Source organism: Brachyhypopomus gauderio, chromosome 16 (genome assembly GCF_052324685.1).
Source record: "Brachyhypopomus gauderio isolate BG-103 chromosome 16, BGAUD_0.2, whole genome shotgun sequence".
Classification (NCBI taxonomy): domain Eukaryota; kingdom Metazoa; phylum Chordata; class Actinopteri; order Gymnotiformes; family Hypopomidae; genus Brachyhypopomus; species Brachyhypopomus gauderio.
This window is the reverse complement of record NC_135226.1, coordinates 19,510,685-19,530,371: the sequence shown is the minus strand read 5'-3', so window position 1 is coordinate 19,530,371 and position 19,687 is coordinate 19,510,685. Positions and strand designations below refer to the sequence as shown.

At 42.2% G+C, this 19,687-nt stretch overlaps 1 protein-coding gene across 1 annotated transcript in view; it reads right to left on the bottom strand.

Moving 5' to 3' along the window:
• Positions 1–1,766: 1,766 nt before the first annotated feature.
• The window catches only part of LOC143477413 (alpha-2-macroglobulin-like), a 30,995-nt gene continuing 13,074 nt past the window's right edge, over positions 1,767–19,687 (bottom strand). Inside the window, exons 15-34 of the mRNA XM_076975990.1 lie at positions 17,926–18,030; positions 17,590–17,692; positions 17,119–17,200; positions 16,466–16,691; positions 16,253–16,379; positions 16,038–16,159; positions 15,880–15,931; positions 15,380–15,469; positions 14,788–14,964; positions 14,610–14,685; positions 14,341–14,497; positions 14,172–14,246; positions 13,363–13,525; positions 12,797–12,981; positions 12,489–12,704; positions 3,568–3,683; positions 3,176–3,257; positions 2,991–3,059; positions 2,652–2,757; positions 1,767–2,569 (exon numbers count right to left, since the gene is read on the bottom strand). Coding sequence (XP_076832105.1) covers positions 2,529–2,569; positions 2,652–2,757; positions 2,991–3,059; positions 3,176–3,257; positions 3,568–3,683; positions 12,489–12,704; positions 12,797–12,981; positions 13,363–13,525; positions 14,172–14,246; positions 14,341–14,497; positions 14,610–14,685; positions 14,788–14,964; positions 15,380–15,469; positions 15,880–15,931; positions 16,038–16,159; positions 16,253–16,379; positions 16,466–16,691; positions 17,119–17,200; positions 17,590–17,692; positions 17,926–18,030 — 2,370 coding nt within the window. The 3' untranslated portion in view covers positions 1,767–2,528. The remainder of the gene's footprint in view (positions 2,570–2,651; positions 2,758–2,990; positions 3,060–3,175; positions 3,258–3,567; positions 3,684–12,488; positions 12,705–12,796; positions 12,982–13,362; positions 13,526–14,171; positions 14,247–14,340; positions 14,498–14,609; positions 14,686–14,787; positions 14,965–15,379; positions 15,470–15,879; positions 15,932–16,037; positions 16,160–16,252; positions 16,380–16,465; positions 16,692–17,118; positions 17,201–17,589; positions 17,693–17,925; positions 18,031–19,687) is intronic.

The window sequence follows — 19,687 nt, the reverse complement described above, 5'->3', positions numbered from 1 at the left end:
AGTGTTTTTCACACTGGAGACCGAAAGCTGAAATCTCTGACATAGCTTTCTGTATCCTTCCCCTAAACCATGACAGTGAACAATCTTTGTTTTCAGGTCATTTAAAAGTTGTTTTGAATCTCCCATGCTGCGACTCTTCAGAGAAGATGCAAAGAGGAGAAAAACATACAATTGCCACCCTTAACTACACTTTCTCATAATTGGAGTCACCTATGTATGGAGGTCAAGGGTCACTGAACTTACCAAACCAAATTTGAGTTCCAATAATTAGTTCTAAAGGTTTTGAAATCAATAAAATGACAACAGTGCCCAAACTTATGCACCTGCCTATTTTTGTTTAGACAATTATTGCACACTTTCTGTAAATCATATAAACTTCACTTCTCAAATATCACTATGTTTGTCCCCTATAAGATATATTTAACTGATTTTTTTTATCCAAAAATTCAATGATTTATAAAGGTAAATCAGGAAAATTAACAAGGGTGCCCAAACTTTTGCATCCCACTGTATATACACAATGCAAATATATGACACAGTTAAAAGGCCGTTCTATCTGTCACCAGCAGACATCTGTCAGCATTACTTACGGTCCTGAGTTTTGTCCATAGACAGTGCTAAAGAGGAGGCAGGATAACAGTATCCCTTTCCTCATGTGAATTCCACTAACATCCAGACATGTGAACAAGTCACTAAGTTGCAAGTAACAAGTAAGTCTTCACAATCAAGTCTCGAGTCAACTCCCAAGTCAATACAATCGAGTCTCAAGTCAAGTCCCAAGTCAATACAATCAAGTCTCGAGTCAAGTCTTAAACTTCAGATTCAGATTCAGAAATACTTTATTAATCCCCTGGGGGAAATTGCAATTGTTACGGCTGCTCCTATTAATAAAAGTACACTATATAAAAAATGCCAAAAATATTTACATAATTAAATAACAAATCAAACAGAGTTTAGGAGAAGAAATAGAAATAAATAAAATAACGTGTCAATAGAATAAAAAATAAAGTGTCAGTAGAAATAAAAATAAAGTGTGAAGTGTCAGATTGTTGTTGTTATTGAAGAGGGTATTGCACATTTGAAGTCCTAGTCAAGTCACCAGATGTAATTTCAATATTTAACACAATTGATGCAGTTGATTAGTAGTATATTAAGGTAGTCAGACTAACTAACGTTAGGCGTTTGGGTGATTCGGTTCGCTTGAGTGAGATTTCGTCGCAATTGTCGTTGTCACCTACACCTACAATGCTATTGCACCCCCCCCCTCCCCCGATCAGCTACAGAACTTCACCTGCTAGGTTACGGATAAACTGAGCTGAGCAGTTCACATTTTACAGCACCATTTAATACAAAATGATCCAGTTATGTGATTCTATATTACTTATTCATTATGTTAAAATAAGCATTTCAAGTCTTTTCAAGTCTTAAAGCTCAAGTCCGATTCCAAGTCAGTAAAGGTAAAGTCTAAGTCAAGTCGCAAGTCTTCAGTGATGTTGTCGAGTCAAGTCACAAGTCATCAGTTTAGTGACTCGAGTCCACACGTTTGCTAACATCCATGGTGAAATGCAGGCACTGACACCAGACTGTGAGCTCTGCCTGCCTTTTAAAGGGATGTTTAGCCAAAAGGTCGTCCTCTATAAATATTTGGACTCATCAACTCATTAATCTTTAACTTCTTTAAGCAACACATTTGGCTTCACTGCAAACTGGCCCTATTGGTGATTTGGTTTTACAAAGTTACAAGAAATATACAGAATGCTGTAAAATAAGGTCTACACAATTTTGTTTTACTTTAATAATACACTAATTGAGTGAAAGTCATCATGAAACATAGCTGCATATTTCAGGATCGTTAAATATGAACATACAGTGTAACAATGTCAATGTACTTTCAGTGATGTGTAAACAACTTAGGCCATAAGACATGAATACAACAGAGACACGTAAAATTTGAATGTTCATAATGGGATTAAGGAATTAAAATACATACAATCCGCAGGCTGCACTGTGGCACCATTTTTGTAATTCCTGATCCCACTCCCACCAGTCAATCAGGTCTATACTGGTTTTTTTTGATGATTTCATTCTTCATGTGCTGTTTTGTTTTGGTGTTAGTGTTCACTCCTTCTCATTTAGTCACATGCCTATTGTTATTACAATAACCTGTTTGTATTACAGAACAAACTGTGATTAAATTGCTCTTTATCTAGAATGAGAACTAAGAACTAATCTGCCTCATGAGGATATATGTCGGTTTAAATGCTGCCCACTTAAACAGCTGCTAATGTAATCAGTGCCTTAAGCAGTTCACTAGGTCTTGGGGCAGACGCCATAACTTGAGAAGATGAGAAGAAACAGAATATTTCATCAGTAAAAGCAGCCATAGGTATATATTGATTTGAGTTGATAATTATTTTAATATAATCTTATTTGGTTGTTGCTGATTAAAGACTAAATCTGCATTGATCACAGATCCGTGTCTTTGCTGTGTCCTGCGGCGGACGCCATGGGGCTGCAGGTGTGATAACTCATGCGCAGGGGCAGGAGAACTCCGTCTCAGACTGGTCACCTGGAGGACAGACGTGTTACACATCACAGTACAAACACAGAAATGGAGCTGAAGCATTTTGACTACACCATCAAAACCTTACTTGTTTGGTAGTAATCATAAACTTTGATCACAGCTGGTTTGAGGTTTTTAACTTGAAGAATCTGTTGTATGTGTAGTTGATAATTCATGGGAGTATTTCTTGGAACCTGTTTAAAAAACACCAGACAGTGTGAAAGTGTCCTTCAGAAACTGTGCAGACTACCAATTGCTTAATACATGTTACAGTCTCTACATCTTTAACCACAGTACAATGGATTTTTCTTCATATATTCCTATTATTGATCTATATCATACAAAAATTACCACAGACAGACAGGGTCTCATAATCATATGAAAATGTAGATCAGTTGATGATTATTGAACTAAGATTTTGTCTTACCTCTTTTAAATACATGATAACATGGTCATCTTTGGAGTCAACCCGTTCAACAAGTGAGCTATTTTTTAGCTGAGAACAAAACTCTGATTATTCTTTCCAATAATTTACACTTAAAAAGCATACATGAAATAAAAAAATAACAAATTTTGAATATACAACATGTACGCAAAATCACTGTCACTTACTTCACTGGGATCAGCTGTGAACCCAGATAAGAGTTTAATATCCACTATGACCATGTTGGTGCTGGGTAATGTCCCGTTATATCTGAAGGGGAAGAAAGAACTTGTTCCTAACTTTATGGAAAAATAATATTAAGAATACTGTAGTTATCAGTGTCATTAAAAGGGAAAACCGTGAGGTTTATTCACATGACATAAAATGAATTGTTCTTGCTCATATTCCAGACAATATAGATATAATGAATTTACATATGGTGACTATAGCTTTACATACTCCTGTAGTATTTTATCACACTGATGGGAGACTATTTAAATGTTTCAATTCTACAATTTCATTTTATTATGGATTTTGTATTATGGACTTTTATTAACTTTTATTAGAAATCCATTCTTACAAGACAGTGAAGTTTATGGAGAGAATGCGTCGAAATGATTTTGCGCAGTTTCCCTCAGCCTTAGCCGTGATGCTCAGTGTGCTGGTTTCAGTGGGGATGTTGTAGAAAAGGGCCATCTGTAAGATAGGTCAGAGAGGTCACCTACAGTTACCCACACAGTGACATCAACAACTCTCAGAGCTTTGTTTTTATTTGTGTCACATCCAGCCCCTCCCTCCTCCTTGGTCCTGCCTAGTTTCCCCGTTCCCATTGTTTCTCCCTCTGTCTGTCACGCCCCTGTCTTTAGTGCTCGCACCTGAGTCTCGTTACACTCCCCTGTTTCAGTGTATATAATCCCCGTGGTGTTTCACTCCTGTGTCGGTCATTGTTTGTACGTGAGTCCCTCTGTGGTTTCCCTGCTTGCTACTGTTCTCTGCTACAGGCTACAGAAGAATAACTAAACTAGACAATACAAATGAAACTAGGGATATGCCTTGGAGAAGGGAAACCGACAAACAATACAATATCAAACTGGGACAATACGCAGAGCGGGGAGGCAAGGCAAAGAGACTAACTTCCCCGTTAGTCGCTGTTTCCCTCTCCGTTACTCCATTACGTTTCTTAGTGCGTTGTGTATGTGTTTTCTCTAGTTGTCTTGCCTTCCCGATTCTAAGTGTTATTTCGGTATCTTGTTATTCCTGTAGGCATTCTCTGTTTCAGTGAGGTGTGGTGTGGCTCATGTTTAGTTCTGTTTCTTAGTAGGTCTGTTTGCCGTCTGGTCGTTTGTATGTTTTCCGCTACATGTATTCTAGTGTGTTTTGGCGTTGTTGCTTGTTTAGTCCGTGTCTTCTTTCATTTAATAAAAAGCTTAAAAACTTTCATTTGCGTCACGCCTCTCCTGTTAAAACGTTACAATTTGTATTCACATAATTGTGTTCTTGCATATTATCATGATGTTTTAATCTTTTGTTTTGTTTCAAAATTGCTGTGGTGTTTTGATTTAGAGATGTTCAAAAGTCGCAAAATACAAGTCCAAGTCAAGTCACAAGTCTTTTGGCTAGAGTCCAAGTCAAGTCTCAAGTCAATGCCAGGATAAGTTTAGGGAAAGGAGATGGAAAATAACCATTTTATATATGACCTTGTTAGCTCTTACTGTCAGCCGTCCCCCATTATCGGCAAGTATTGCTTATTTTCTGTCTCATCACCAATACCGTTCAGAACAAATATTTCCATATTGCTAGTTGAAAATTTCACCCCAATCAGAATGAGTACTTCAACATTTACCCATGGGGGGTGGTACACACACACGGGAATTGTTGTAAAAATTCCTGCCAAATTGTATTGTTGTACAATACCATCTACTGGTTTATGAAAACATAGTTGTAAATTAATACACTTTATGCTATAAAAGGTATTTTTTTAGAAACTCCAAAAAAAACTCACGGTGGGTGTTATTTGAGCCAGAAAACAACATTCATGCTCTTGGAATTACAAGGACACTTGTAAGGGATGTCCTTGTAAACTGGGGTGTCCTTGTAATGCTGGTCTGTAACATGGTTTCATGTCTTCGCAAACCACATAGACACACACGCGCGCGCGCACACACACACACACACACACACACACACACACACACACACACTGTAATGATCGCCCCTTGATGACGTAAAGTGTGGTTGCCCTACGCGCGCGCGGGACTTCTCTCTTCTGTTCATACTGCGTGAATGGTTACTGCTCTCTCTCACTTACTTAGTAGTTGCTACTACTGACTCTGTCTAACCGTCCATTTTATAGTGACCTTCAATATAATAATAAACTACGGACAGTGGTTCTCCATTTGTTTCGTGTCATATCTGTTATATATATATATAAATAACCGTGAGGAATCCACCAAATCCTTACAAATGGCGCCCGAACTGTGATTGAACATCCTCGGATTAAAGTCTGGACACTCTTCGGACAGTTAGGAAGTGAGGGTGTTTACCTCGTCGTGAATTTCACGAGGTGAGACGTTTTATGTACTCGTGGCAAAGTTGTTCGACGTGCATGAGACTTTTCAACGTTGATAACGTAGCAGCCGAAGCTAACTACATTGACAGTGGACTCCGCGTATAGCTAAAGATTGATGTACATGCTAGCGGAATAGCACGGCAGCTTCGGTGCCTCAAATAGTGCTACGACGGAAACTACCACAGTGTTTTGGGTGGATTAAACATCTGAAGCGCTTGGATTTGTTTTTGTGCGTTGGACAATTTTTCTACGCCGATTGGAGTGGGACTTCAGGTACAGGAGAACCGTGTTTGTGCTACTGTGAGCGAAGTTATGTCCAGCCAGCCAGCCAGAGTGGCTCCACCTTCATGGAGGGAATGCATGTAGCTGATTGATCGACGCGTCTGCGCGAACTCCGACTGCGGCATTGAACTTGGGAGAGACACGGCAGCTGAACGTTGTTACCTACAACGTGGAATCCGAGAGCTAAGCGAACACAAACACATAATAATTCAGGTTGAACGTTTTGGTCAACACTGGTAGGTAAAAAAAAAAAATCCCAATTGTTTGAACTGTTTCTATTCTTGCATTCATTGCATTCGCAGTTTATATATGTTTACATTTGTTTGAATGTTTCAATTGAAAATGTCCTGCTTGTACAGGTAACTGGTTTTATTTTTTTTCAGTATCTCCACATCTGTTGTGATGGGCGTATTGACTCACTTTCAGGGGGTGGTGGTAATAGGGAAAGTGTACTGTCTGACAATAGTGAGTCATTGATTGTTCAGCGTTTGACTGCACAGGTAGAAAGTTTGCAACAACAGGTAGACACATTGACATATGCCTTTAGCATGTCTATTGATTTGCAACACAGCTTACTGCAGCAATTTGAAGATCATAATTCTCAACACTCATGCAGACATAGCACAGAAGTTCGCCCAATGTTTACCTCAACCCCTGCAACACGTACGCTTCCCAGTCATGACATTCGTGATGACCAGTCCACTGACAATTCACAGGAACAGGAAATAAACACACACACAAAACAAGCTACTGCTAACACAGCTCATCTTCCTGGCCTCGTCCCACCTAAGTTTGATGGGGGTAATTCTGTCGATCCTGAGGAATGGCTACAGTCAGTCTCCTTGTACAAGTCGACACTCGGCTTGTCTGATTCCCAGTTCTTCCTTGAGTTGACAGGCCTGTTTGAAAAAGAGCCTCGGAAGTGGTTCTGTGCCATGCAGCCCCACCTACTCTCTTGGGGTCATTTTTCAGGTCTGTTCCGTCAGGCGTTCCTACCAACAGACAATGAAGAGAAAATCTGGAGGGGCATTTTGGAGTCCAAGCCGTCAATGAGCCACTTCCCACGTTTGTTGCTCACTTAGTGACTGAGTTCAGACGACTGAAACAACCACCTTCTGAACAGGAACAGATTGGGGTGATCAGCCGACATGTCTCAGACCAGTTTAGGCTAGCACTTCCACTGCTCCTACCACTTTGATAGAGCTACTGCTGACGGCCCATGAGCTACATGCTGCTTTGGGGCCGGTTTCGTCTACCAGAATTCCGGTGACGCCGTCACGCCAGGATATGCACTGTTATAAGTGCTTGACTCCTGGTGTCACTGTACGCAACTGTGGTAATTGTAAGATGTCTAGGCAGAATGTTAATGCTGAGTCTAGCGGACGTTCGTCTGTGGCTGGTCAGGGGGCTTTGAATGCTCCAATCACTGCTGTGGACCCTAAAGGTGACACGGGAGCTCGACCACGTAGGTTTCAAAGACCTCATGACGTTAGGCAGGAGGCTGAGTCAGGGTCTAGGCCACAACAGTCAGAGAGTTCTCACAAGATAGGGTCTGTGCAGGCTGGCTCGAGGAGGGCGAAGCGTACCCCACTGACATCCGCCGTGGTTGTCAACCAGGTGTCATTGCAGGCCACCCTTGATACTGGGGCATCCAACTCGGCTGTCCATCCATCCACTCTTGGGAAATGTGGGATAAAGGACGATGTTGTTCTCCCGTGGACTTTTCCCCCCTGGAGCTGGCTGATTCAAAGCAATGCAATCCATCTGGCGTTGTGTGGCTGCCTGTCCTGTTGTTGGGGCAAACATTTACTCATCGTTTCACTATAATCCCAGACCTGTCTTGCCCCATTCTTTTAGGGACAGATTTCATGATTCAGGCAGATGTACACATTCACCCGGCGACAGGAAGTGTGAGGGTAGGAGACAATGCCTCTTCAGCACCAGACCTTTGTTTGTTAGAGGAGGAGTTTGAGGATTTGGAAGGACATGTAGCCTGTCTGACTTTTAGTGAGGAGCAACCAGACATCGGCCCTGTCGTAGAGCAGGCGGCTCTGTCCCCAGCAGACAAAGACAAGTTGGCAAACCTGTTAAGAGACTTCTCACACCTCTTTGGGGGAAAGCTGGGCCGTACTTCCTTGGTGGAACATGTGATAGAAACAGGGACAGCAAAACCGGTGTGCCTTCCTCCGTATCGTGCTTCGCCAGGAAAAAGAAAGATTATTGAAGAGCAGATTAGCAAAATGTTGGAGGATGGCATTATCGAACCTGCCTCAGGACCCTGGGCCTCTCCAATTGAAAAACCTGGGGCAGACCCTAGATTTTGTGTCGATTTTCGTAAAGTCAACAAAACTACTGTCAGAGATTCATATCCACTTCCAAGGGTGGACGACTCGCTAGATTTTTTGGCGCGGGGCAAGTTCATTTCCACGTTGGACCTTGCACGGGGTTATTGGCAGGTCTCAGTTGCTGTTGACTCGAGACCAAAGACTGCTTTTGATTCTCACAAAGGACTCTATCAGTTCAAGGTCATGCCCTTCGGCTTGTCGAATGCGCCAGCAACGTTCCAAAGGTTGATGAACACAGTCTTGGCAGGGCTCACAGATAATTGTTGCATGGTGTACCTTGATGATATTGTTGTGGCCTCCCCATCCTTTGAACAACACTTGTCTGACCTTGGTAGGGTGCTGGGGCGTTTGAAGATGGTGAAATGTCATTTTTGCACCCCGAGGTTGCTTTACTTGGGTTATCTTGTGACTCCTGAAGGCATTGGCCCAGATGAAAGTAAAGTGGAAGCCATCAGCAAATTTCCTACTCCCATGACTGTTAAAAATGTACGCCAATTCCTGGGGATGACAAGTTACTACCGGAGGTTCATCTCAGGCTATGCCCGCATTGCCGAACCAATGATTGCCCTCATGAGGGAAGATGTCCCGTTTGTGTGGTCCGAAGCATGCCAGGAGTCATTTGGGCACTTAAAGGAGATGCTGAGCAGCGCGCCTGTCCTAGTGCTACCTGATTTTAACAAAGCTTTTACGGTGCACACAGACGCATGTGATGTAGGCCTTGGGGCTGCTCTGACCCAAACCGGTGAGGATGGCTTGGACAGAGCGGTTGCATTTGCGAGCCGGACACTACACAAGTCTGAGCGCCAATATTCTACTTCGGAAAAGGAATGTTTAGGGGTGATATGGGCTTTGGAACATTTCCGACCATACATTGAAGGCTCTGGTGTCACTGTGGTGACAGACCATAATAGCTTAAGGTGGTTGATGACCAGACCTTCCCCCTCAGGCCGGCTGGCACGATGGTGTTTGAGGCTACAGGACTTTGACTTTGAGGTCATACACAGGCCTGGCTCGGCCAATTTGGTACCAGATGCCTTGTCACGAAATCCAGCTAGCGTTCCGACCGAGCCAGTGGACCTGTTACCCTCCTATGCTACAGTCGCCTCACTTAACCCCAGGCATCAGCCAGCAGAGGTATTGGAGGACAAGGCACAACTACGAGAGCTCCAGCAAGCTGATCAAGTAATTTCAGCGCTCTACACTGACTTGGAAAATGGCTCCTGCGTGGACTCGCCAGACTTCTGTGTTCAAGAGGGTGTGGTATACTACATAGATAAGAGGGCTTCCTGCCGACTGCACCAAGACAAGGACTTACGTTTTTATGTGCCAGAGGCCATGAGGGGAACCCTATTGAGTTACTTTCATGACCACCCAATGGCTGGACATTTGGGTGTGACGAAGACCCTGGGGCGTTTGCAGAAGCGAGTCTATTGGCCTGGCATGCGGGGGGATGTTAAGAGATATGTGCTCTCTTGTGTGTATGGCCAACTTTCAAAGCCAACTAACCAGAGACCGGGAGGATATCTCAAGCCCGTGGTAGCTACTTACCCATGGGAGTTTGCAGGTGTTGATTTCATGGGCCCTCTTCCCAGGTCTGGCCGTGGAAATGAATATATTTTGGTCTTTATTGACTACTTTACTAAATGGGTGGAAATCTGCCCCATTAAAGAGGCCACAGCAGCAACTGCAGCACGGAGGTTCGTCTCAGAAGTGTTTGCGAGACATGGAGCTCCCACCCACCTGGTCTCAGATAGAGGTGTTCAGTTTGTGAGTGACTTTTTTGAGGCAGTCGTTTCGGCACTGGGCTCAGATCACAGACTGACTACAGCATACCACCCACAGTCTAATCAGACGGAACGTGTTAACCGCACAATCAAGACTGCAATCCGATCGTATGTAGGACAGAGACACAGAGACTGGGACCTTCAGCTGCCCCTGATCTCTTTTGCATTGAGGACTGCTCCGCACCAGAGCACGGGAGACACCCCAGCGTATCTCTTATATGGCAGGGACTTGAACACACCCCTTGATTTGTGGATCTCTCCGAGTCCAGGATACATGGCCGACTAGAGCTCACCTCAGCCTTGCGGGAAGCAAATGAACATGTGAAGGTAGCCCTGGCAAGTAGTCGGACCATGCAGAAGAAACACTATGATAAGAAACGCAGGGAGGTTTCATTCCGTGTAGCAAATTTAGTCAGGCTAAAAGCTCACCCACGGTCCGATGCCTCAGCAGGTTTTGCAGCCAAGCTAGCCCCTCTCTACAAAGGCCCCTACAGGATTGCTGAGGTGATGTCAGACCTGAATTACAAGCTGACCAGAGTGGCAGATGGGGCAGAGAGTGGTGTTCACCATGTCAGTAATCTGCTCCCCTTCTTTACTTGGGATGGGGAGGAAGAAGGTTTGGAGAACATGCCTGTGCAGTTGACGGAGACTGATGGACAGGAGGGTCTACTGGCAGATGAACAGGAGGAGTATGGATTTGACGTCATGTTTGGAGAGGAGACTGAGCCTCAGGTCTGGTTCCCAATGGCTGCCTGTATGGCCGACACGCCGGTTGACGGTGCTGTAGATTCATTCGCACCCCCTGCTGATGTTCAAGTGCCACACCTGCAGCCACCACAAAGGCACCCATATTCCCTTCGCCCTAGACACACAGATATACACTCCTATTTGCAGCCCGCCTCCATGCCCCCAACACATGCCAGTGTTCCCCTCCTCGCACCCCATATAGCCACCAACTTCAACACACACAGTTACTCCCCTGACCTCCTGTATGCAGGTGTTACCAATACACAGAAATTTTGCGTTTTCAAAACCATATAGAACGCTTCACTTTTTCGTTCGGCGATGGTTATTCGTCTCGGTCTAAAACGAAATTGGGGGACGAACATGTTATGGAGATACTAGCGTCAAAGTAAACAAAATATCATTACAAAAACAGTTCTCTCATTAAGTCAAATGGGTCTTGGCCATTTTACACGTATCACTCCTGTAAAACACTAATTGTGGCGAGTAATATAATTTATTTACACTTAACTTAAAATGTCGGTGATTGTTTTGATGTTTGTTTATAAGTGGCTACTACGGTCATTGGGGCTAGTACGCTGGCTGTATATATCCTATAGCCAAATGCTCCATTATGTTACTGCAGTTACGTTCGTTTTGACGCTTCTCTCCGATTTCCCACTCTTGATAAACGATGTTGTAAAACGTCATGAGAATAAGGACTGACTCATGTTGTTCACGTTATTTTAGATGAGTCCGAGTCAAGTCGAGAGCAGTGTTGCCAACCTTAGTAAGGAAAGTAGCTATAGGTTGTCGTAAAAGTCGCTAGAAGTTGCTAAATGATGTCATCACCAAATTTGCGTAATACATGTTTTAGAAGTTGTAAAGGAAACATTGTGGGAGAGAAAAGGTGAGGAAAAACACCTACAAAGAACTACAAATGAATTCTGAACAAATTAACAACTTCTGTTTCCTTTGAAATAGGCAATCCTCAAAATAACTTCATGACTTTAATGTTTTGTATAAATCATTTTTACGTAAATTATATCAGTGGGGAACCGTCAGGGCCCTCTATGCCCTCTCAGAGGGCCTAAAATATTCTTAAAATATAAATAATATACTTTATCCAATTTTATTTTATCTACTTACAGTTTGACAATCGACATTTAAACAATTACAAAAATATAAGCAAATAAATTATTCACCCGTGTCTATTTAATCTGTGTTGGAAGGTGAGGGGTTAAGTGGAAGCCTGTGAGCCTGTGACTCCCCCTATCAGGACTGTGACTGTGTGGTTGCGGGCTCAGGTTTAGCTAATGGTCATGGTACGTAATGGACGTAATGGCACGGTAATGGACAGGCCACGTAGTGAATGAGGTGAATGACTGACTCATCTCATCTCACATCAAAAGTCTCCAATAACACCACAAAAAGTTGTTAGATTTGTCACTAGTCGCTTTTTTAAAAGTTGCTAGATGGTCTGAAAAGTCGCTAAATATAGCGATAAAGTCACTAAGTTGGCAACATTGGTCGAGCGTCATTAGGGACGAGTTTCAAGTCAAGTCTGAAGTCTTTTTGTAGGCGACTTAAGTGCAACTTCACTCACTCGAGTGCTCATCTCTGCTTTGATTCTTTGAGCCACTCTGCAATGCACTGTGTACAAATGTCTCAATGTTATTATTGCAAAATTGCAATGAGACCAACAAAAAGGTATTTAATTTAAAACCTAAAACACTAAAATCTTGCAAAACTGCTCGAAATTCTCAATGTGACTCAAAGAACAGCTACACACACTGACCTGCACAGACACACAGGTGGATCCTTTAACTTCAATGCTGTATTTGCCAGGAACATCCTGCAGAGGTCTCTCCTGGTACAATAACTTGTTGTTCTGGTGGACATCAAACTGGTGTTTTTCTCCACCTGCTGACTGCACTGTAACTGTGCTGGAGCCGTCTGGGCTGAACACTTTGGTGGAGTACAGAGCCAGAGCCTGGAGGGCCACCACCGTGTCCTGATCCAAACACAACAACAACCAGCACTTACACATTTACAACGCAACATCGATTGTAAATAAAGAGTGTGATGGAGCCCTGTATTTCATACCTGGGTGGAGGAGAAGCCTCCGTATGGATTCTGCTGTCTCACCAGCCAGCTGACGATCCTGTTGGCGTAGCCCAGGTCAGCAGCAGAGAGCTGATTTGTAGTGAGAACAGCGAGCAGCACATATGAACTGATCTCCACTGATAAGGAGTCTGAATCATCGAACTGAGACCAGTGAAGATGACCGTCTGGAATTAAATGTGCTCATGATATTTAATTAGACAAATAAGCCTAGATATTACAAATGATGACACCAAATAAAATCATAATATTCTCATACTGATATATTAGCTTGATATTCCATAATATAAATTCAACATTTCCTATTCACCCCACACCTCCTGTAACGACAGACATAATTCACCCCAAACCTCCTGTAACGACAGACATAATTCACCTCACACCTCCTGTAACGACAGACATAATTCACCACACACCTCCTGTAACTACAGACGTAATTCACCCCACACCTTCTGTAACTACAGACATAATTCACCCCAAACCTCCTGTAACAACAGACATAATTCACCTCACACCTCCTGTAACGACAGACATAATTCACCACACACCTCCTGTAATGGCAACACTGTACAGCTCTTTCAGTAGCTGATCTCGAGCGTCACTCTCTCCAGCCAGACTGAACATGTAGGCCAGCAGGGCAGTGGTGTAGGTGTTTGGCAGGTTACCAACAGTGGACTTTAAGCATCTCAATCCTCCACTCACAGCAGGATCCTGCAAACAAAATATAAATTATTTACTTTTCTTGTAAACCACTTTATTCGGGGTCACAGAGCCTGTCCCAGCAGCACAGGGTAGGAACCGACCTTGCTCAAAATGCATCACAGCGCCTGCACATACTCTACCACACCCAGACAATATAGAGATGCCAGTACACCACTATGCCTCCCAAAATGTTCATTAGGGTACAGAGGAACATGCAGTTTTCTTGTAAGCTACATTCACTCAGCAATCAAATCAGGAGGCAAAAAAATGAAATAAAAAATTTGCCTCCAACCTATCACGAATCATCACGAACCATGTGACCCATGTGTGTGCATGACTCTAGTTCTGTATTAACAGTAAAAAAACATCATACAAAACAGAACCAGAGAATGTTTGGAGAACCATGATGTAGAAAGTTAGTCAGTAACTGGCCCCAACATAAACACCCCACCCCACATGACACTCATGATCAGATGTATTGAGAAACAGAAAGACCTGGATCACACTGAATATACTGTCTAACTGAAACACAGCCTAAATTAATATAATGTCTAATTGAAACGTTGTCTAATTGCATAAACCATCTAATTGATTACATGTGTATAATTAACATGTATGTGTGATGTACAGCAATTTACAGCATTGGTGCACTTACCTTTACTGAATTTCCCAGTTCAAGCATTGATGCGGTGATGTATGCTGTCATGGTAACATCATCATTAACACCACCCTAAAATACATTGGATTAATACTCAAAATAGATACAGATTAACAATAAAATACATGCAGAAACATGTATGTCCCAGCCACACCTAATCCCATACCTTCATTCTGTTGTTGAACAGTCTCCCTTGACTCATAAAACAACCATCTTGTCTCTGTTTACTTATCAGCCAATTCTTTGCACTATTAATATTTTGGGGATCAATAAAGATGTAACGTTGTGCTTGGCCAAAGCTCCTCAAGACAAAAGCAGTTAACCTGCAGGAAATTTGTACCACATGTTCATATGTATGATATATTCATTTAACAACAAAAGTTTTGGTTTACTAATCATTTGAGAAAAAGTCAACCTGCTGTAGGAACGTCTCACCATGTATTTCCTTCTTCTCTGCCAAATTTGCTGTATGTACCACTGTAATGCTTGTAGTTGAGCTGCCTCTGGTATCCTGGGTAAAGGGAAATGGTTTTTATCCTGGTCATTTATTCTAGAGTCTATTCTGGAGGTCTAGCGGCCCATGAACAGCCCCTTCATGAAGACGTTCTCTCACCGCTCTTGAGGAACTCAGTAGCCCTCTCACGGATCGCTGCAGTGAGCTGCCCAGTGTTCTCCAGGTACTGCAGAATGTAGATATTGGGAGAGAGGACAGCAATGTTTTGTTCTCCACAGCCGTATGGCATCCTGAGCAGTCCGTCCAGGTTCTTTAGCGCATGACCCAGGATGTCTCCTGCAGACCAAACAGAAATACTGTCTTTTTAAATGGTGATGTTCTTCCAGACCAAAACACTCAGCTCAGCCAAACCTCCCCTCCAAACACTCCACAGTACGGCCACACACAGATTACTCTACAAACAACTACACAGAAAAAAAACCTTTTTATTTCTAAACTTGAAATAATGCCAAGTGATGTGAATCTTTCTTGTCTGTAAGAAACAAACACATTGCCATGTGCTCGGTGCAGCAGAATCTGCATGTTTGGGGTCTGCAGAACTTGTACCCTTGTCCATAACTATTCCCTCTCAGCAAATATAAGTTCCTGGTCCCACAATAAAATAACATTATTTCATAAAATTATACTTTTTATACATAATTATATTTGTATAATTATAAATTCTACATATACACATGAAGTTTTCACTTACCGAGCACTGAAACAGAAGCCATGGCTGATCCCTCTATTACATCTTCAGGAAGAGTAATTTCCAGCTCTTCTGAAACACTAACACTGTCCCCTGTCAGTCAGATGATCAAAGTTGATCTTCACCAAGCAGTACATTTGTGCCATAATTATTCAAAGTTCACATAAATATTCATTCATTAATGGGCACAGTGCAAATGTTTCCTGTCCACACTATTTGAAATTTGAAATTGTTATTGTAATTGTTATTGCTATTGACAGGTTGAGAGGCTTCATTGGACTCTCTATCTTATGTGTGTAGATCACATAACTGTATTTTCTCCAAAGCTCAAGGTTCAGAAACTCAAACTGAATTGTGCAATGCATGTTTTGGCAGCCTGCAGGGGTCTGCACACAAACCATATTCAAATAATAGGTAATATTCCAAAAACATATAATACATTAATGTTTGTAATCAAGTATAGAAGGGGTGTAAACCATTCATTGCAAACTTTGCGGACTAACCTTGTGGACATAGCAACCAGCTCTGGACTTTGGTTTTATCAATCCCTTCATCCTACATGTGAAAATGGTTGTGATTTAGTTCAGAGGAAAAACACAAAAACACTTGGAACTTAAGTTTGTTCACCTCTCATTCTTAATTCTGCTTTCCAGAGACCGACCTGTACAATCAGGCTTCGTGTGACTGTATCAATACGGCCTCTCTCTGGGACGCTGACAACCTCACTGTCACACACAGTCTGAGACTGTTCAGCCTCTGCACTGACAGTCACATTTATGACTCCTGTAACATAATGTGGAAATGTTTGTTGCCATTTAAAACAACATGTCATATAAGACGTGTAATTATGTCAGATGTTGAGGATTAGGAACTCACCAAGCACAGATGGAATCAGAGTCCATTTGAAGGTCTTCCTACCACTTGCACACAAACAGGATGAATACTGATCATCAGAGGAGGCTTTCAGTGTGTAGTGTGTGGAAGGGGCTGGGGTCACTTTAACCTGTATGTGAAGCACAGGGGATTGGTTTGCTGTACATATCAGTTGATGAAAGACTGTTAAAGATCTCATTCATGACCTTTCAGTACCATAATACATCTGGGGAGGTAGTTAAAGACCGTGGCCTTGAGCTCAAAGACCTCTCCCCGGATGATGGAGTAGGGTAGTGAGAGTTCCAGGAAGAAGGGCTGGAAGACAGTGAGCTCAGCAGGAGGAGCGAGTCCCAGACCCTTAGGGGACACGCAGAAAACCTCCGTCTCCCAAGTGGTGATGGTGTCTGGGACAGTGATGGGAATCTGTGCTGATCCAGAGTCCCTGTGCAAAGGTTTTACTGATTTTACTGTATGATACCAACAACACAAAGCAGTAATCCAATCTAAAAGTTACAAAAAAGATTTCAGTATGATGGGCACTTAGCATACGTCTAACTTATATGTCTTGTAGATTTGTGTAGGCGATAATTTATAGTTTTGGAAACATTGCTTGTGTGTGCCTTCGCTGACATTATAGGATCACAAGTCTCTTACGTGTGGAATAAAAAATTGGCCACCTTACACTTAATAAATGACATAAGGATGAATAGAAAGAAAAGGAAGAGAAAAAGAATACCATGAAGTAACATGCTGACTCTCAAACCATTCACTAAATGCACTCACTAATCCCACTCACTCACTCACCCCACTCACTAACATCACTCACTCACCCCACTCTCTAACCATATTCACTAACCGCACTCACTAACCCCACATCAACAAGCTGCCATATCCACGTTTCAGGGAAGAATTTGCGAACTGTCTCCACAGGTGCATGTTCATTGGAGGATCCTTGTGAAAATCAAAAACATTAGTCATAGCTCAAATATTAACTACCAGGGGTGAGTTTCCCGAAACGTTCTTAGCGCTAAGTACTTCGTAACCTCGTTCTTACGGACGAGGTTAAGAAGTACTTAGCGCTAAGAACGTTTCGGGAAACTCACCCCAGATGTATTAACCTGTGGAGACAGCAATGTAAAATTTATCTCAAGCATCTCACAATTCTTTTATGCTACAGATCTTGTACAGGACAATCTTTTTCTTCTCTGTAGTTAAACATCTTGATCATAAATCCATGAACACTTTAAAGTACAAAGTCTATTATACAAATTAGAAAAACTGATGACTAATGAATGACGTGTGATTTATGAATAGAGTTACAGTGATGAGTGCAGATGCACCTCCTGGATGTTCCTCCACGTCATAAAGATAATATGCTTTGTCATTCCAACAGTGATGTACCGGTAATCTGCTAATCAAATTCGCCATCATCAGTCCCACCATCTACAAGAAGACCTCAAGGGTAATGTACATGACAGAGAGATTCAAATGATGTTACTTTACTCTAATTAATTCTCTTGGAAGTATTGAATAAAATATATTTAGTATTTTGGGTAATTAAGAAACACAAACACACATACATACATACATACATACATACACACATATATATATATATATATAAAACCAGTTAGGCAGTTAGGATTTGACAACCAGTCAGTCTGTCACATTAAAACATTGTCCACCTTAACGTCAGACCGTGGTCTAACATTGCATTCCATCTGATCTTCAACCTCATAAGGGTAACCTGATACCGATGTCACCGGTAACAAATTAAAGATCTGTGATACAGAAACATAGAACAATTTAATTTACATAAACAATCAACATAAAGCAACAGTGTTGTAGATAACAGTGTAGGTACCATACTAAACCAGCAGGGCTAGGGCTGCCCACCGCTCTGGGCACGTGTGATCCACAGCCCCCTAGTAATCACTAGTGTGTGTGTGTGTGTTCTGACTGCACAGATGGGTTAAAAGCGGAGGACAAATTTCGATTGGGGTGTAAAAATCACAATTGACAAAATATGACACATTTGCATTTGCATTTGCAGGTGGCAGTACCACTGGCAACACATGGAACAAGCTTACTTTGACGGAAGTAAGGGCATGTCTACAGTCCAGGTGTTTAAATACCCTGAACAGCCATTAATTTCTCTCTCTGGTTTGACCTGCACCGAGGTTAGACCTAGGGCTGTGACGATAACCGCATTACCGCAATACCGCGGTTATGTAGTGCCTACCGCGGTGTTGAGCTCATTACCGCGGTTTATCTATTTATTTATCTATAAAAGGAATTGTTTCCATTGCGAAAAAAATGGAAAAAACACTTTCATTGCGATCGCTGTGTACACGAGAGGAACAGTCCATTAAATAAATGGGGGTTGGGGATGGGGGGGTGTGCGCTGGATTTTTGTGCGCGATTACCGTATTTTCCGGAGTATAATCCACTACTTTTTCCCCCACGATTTGAACCATGCGGTTTATTAATGGGCTGCAGCTTTTCTGTATATGTTTCTTCACCCGTCAGGGGTGGAGCAGAACGTTAATCAGGTGGTAGGACAACGTTGTAAATCAAAGAAGAAAGTGCTCATTTTCATTTAGCACATGCGAGCAGCAGGCACTACGGAGAATTTTTTTCAAACCATCATGTGGTGTGCCGAATTCAGACTCCCCTCGTTTGCACACGCATAGACGCTACAGATGATATTTGGGAGTTACAGTGATTATAACTTAGTTCATTGAGCACTCTAGTTTTGTCCTAACTAGATATTTAGACATAATACTGCTGTAATACTGCGAAGTCATGTGGTCAGAGGTGAACTTCGGTATAGCCAATGTGTGTTTTATTTAAAATAATTAACACCCTTGAGCCAGTGTGGCTTTGGACATAGATAATGCCATTTGCTGTGATTGATAATTAAAGTCTAGCTCTTATTTATGCATAGAAACATAAATCGACAATATTATCTGTATCGTATTTATGCGTGGATTAACGTGGCAAGTCGGAATTCGACACAACACTGTCGCACATGAAATGCTACAGGCACCGTTCCGAAACTGATCAGTTCAGTTAAATGTTTTAGTATTTTTTCAGTTCAGTAGATGTATGTGGCTTTTAGCCCGGTGCGGACACTGAACTCGCGACGTATTTGCAGGAGGAAGCCTTCGATTCGCATTCGGACCCACTTGCCCGTTGGCGGAAAAATCTAAATGGATTCCCTCTTCTGTCAAACATTGCCAGAAAATATATGACCGTTTGCACAATGAGCACTCAATCGGGGCTGTATTCAGCACGGCAGGCAACATTGCCACCTCGTTTAGATCGTCCTTTAAACAGGACAAAATGAACATGTTGGTTTGTCTTGCAAGGAACATGAAGACGGAAAAATAAGGTATTTATAATTAACGTTATTCACGTCATTATTAACAATATTAT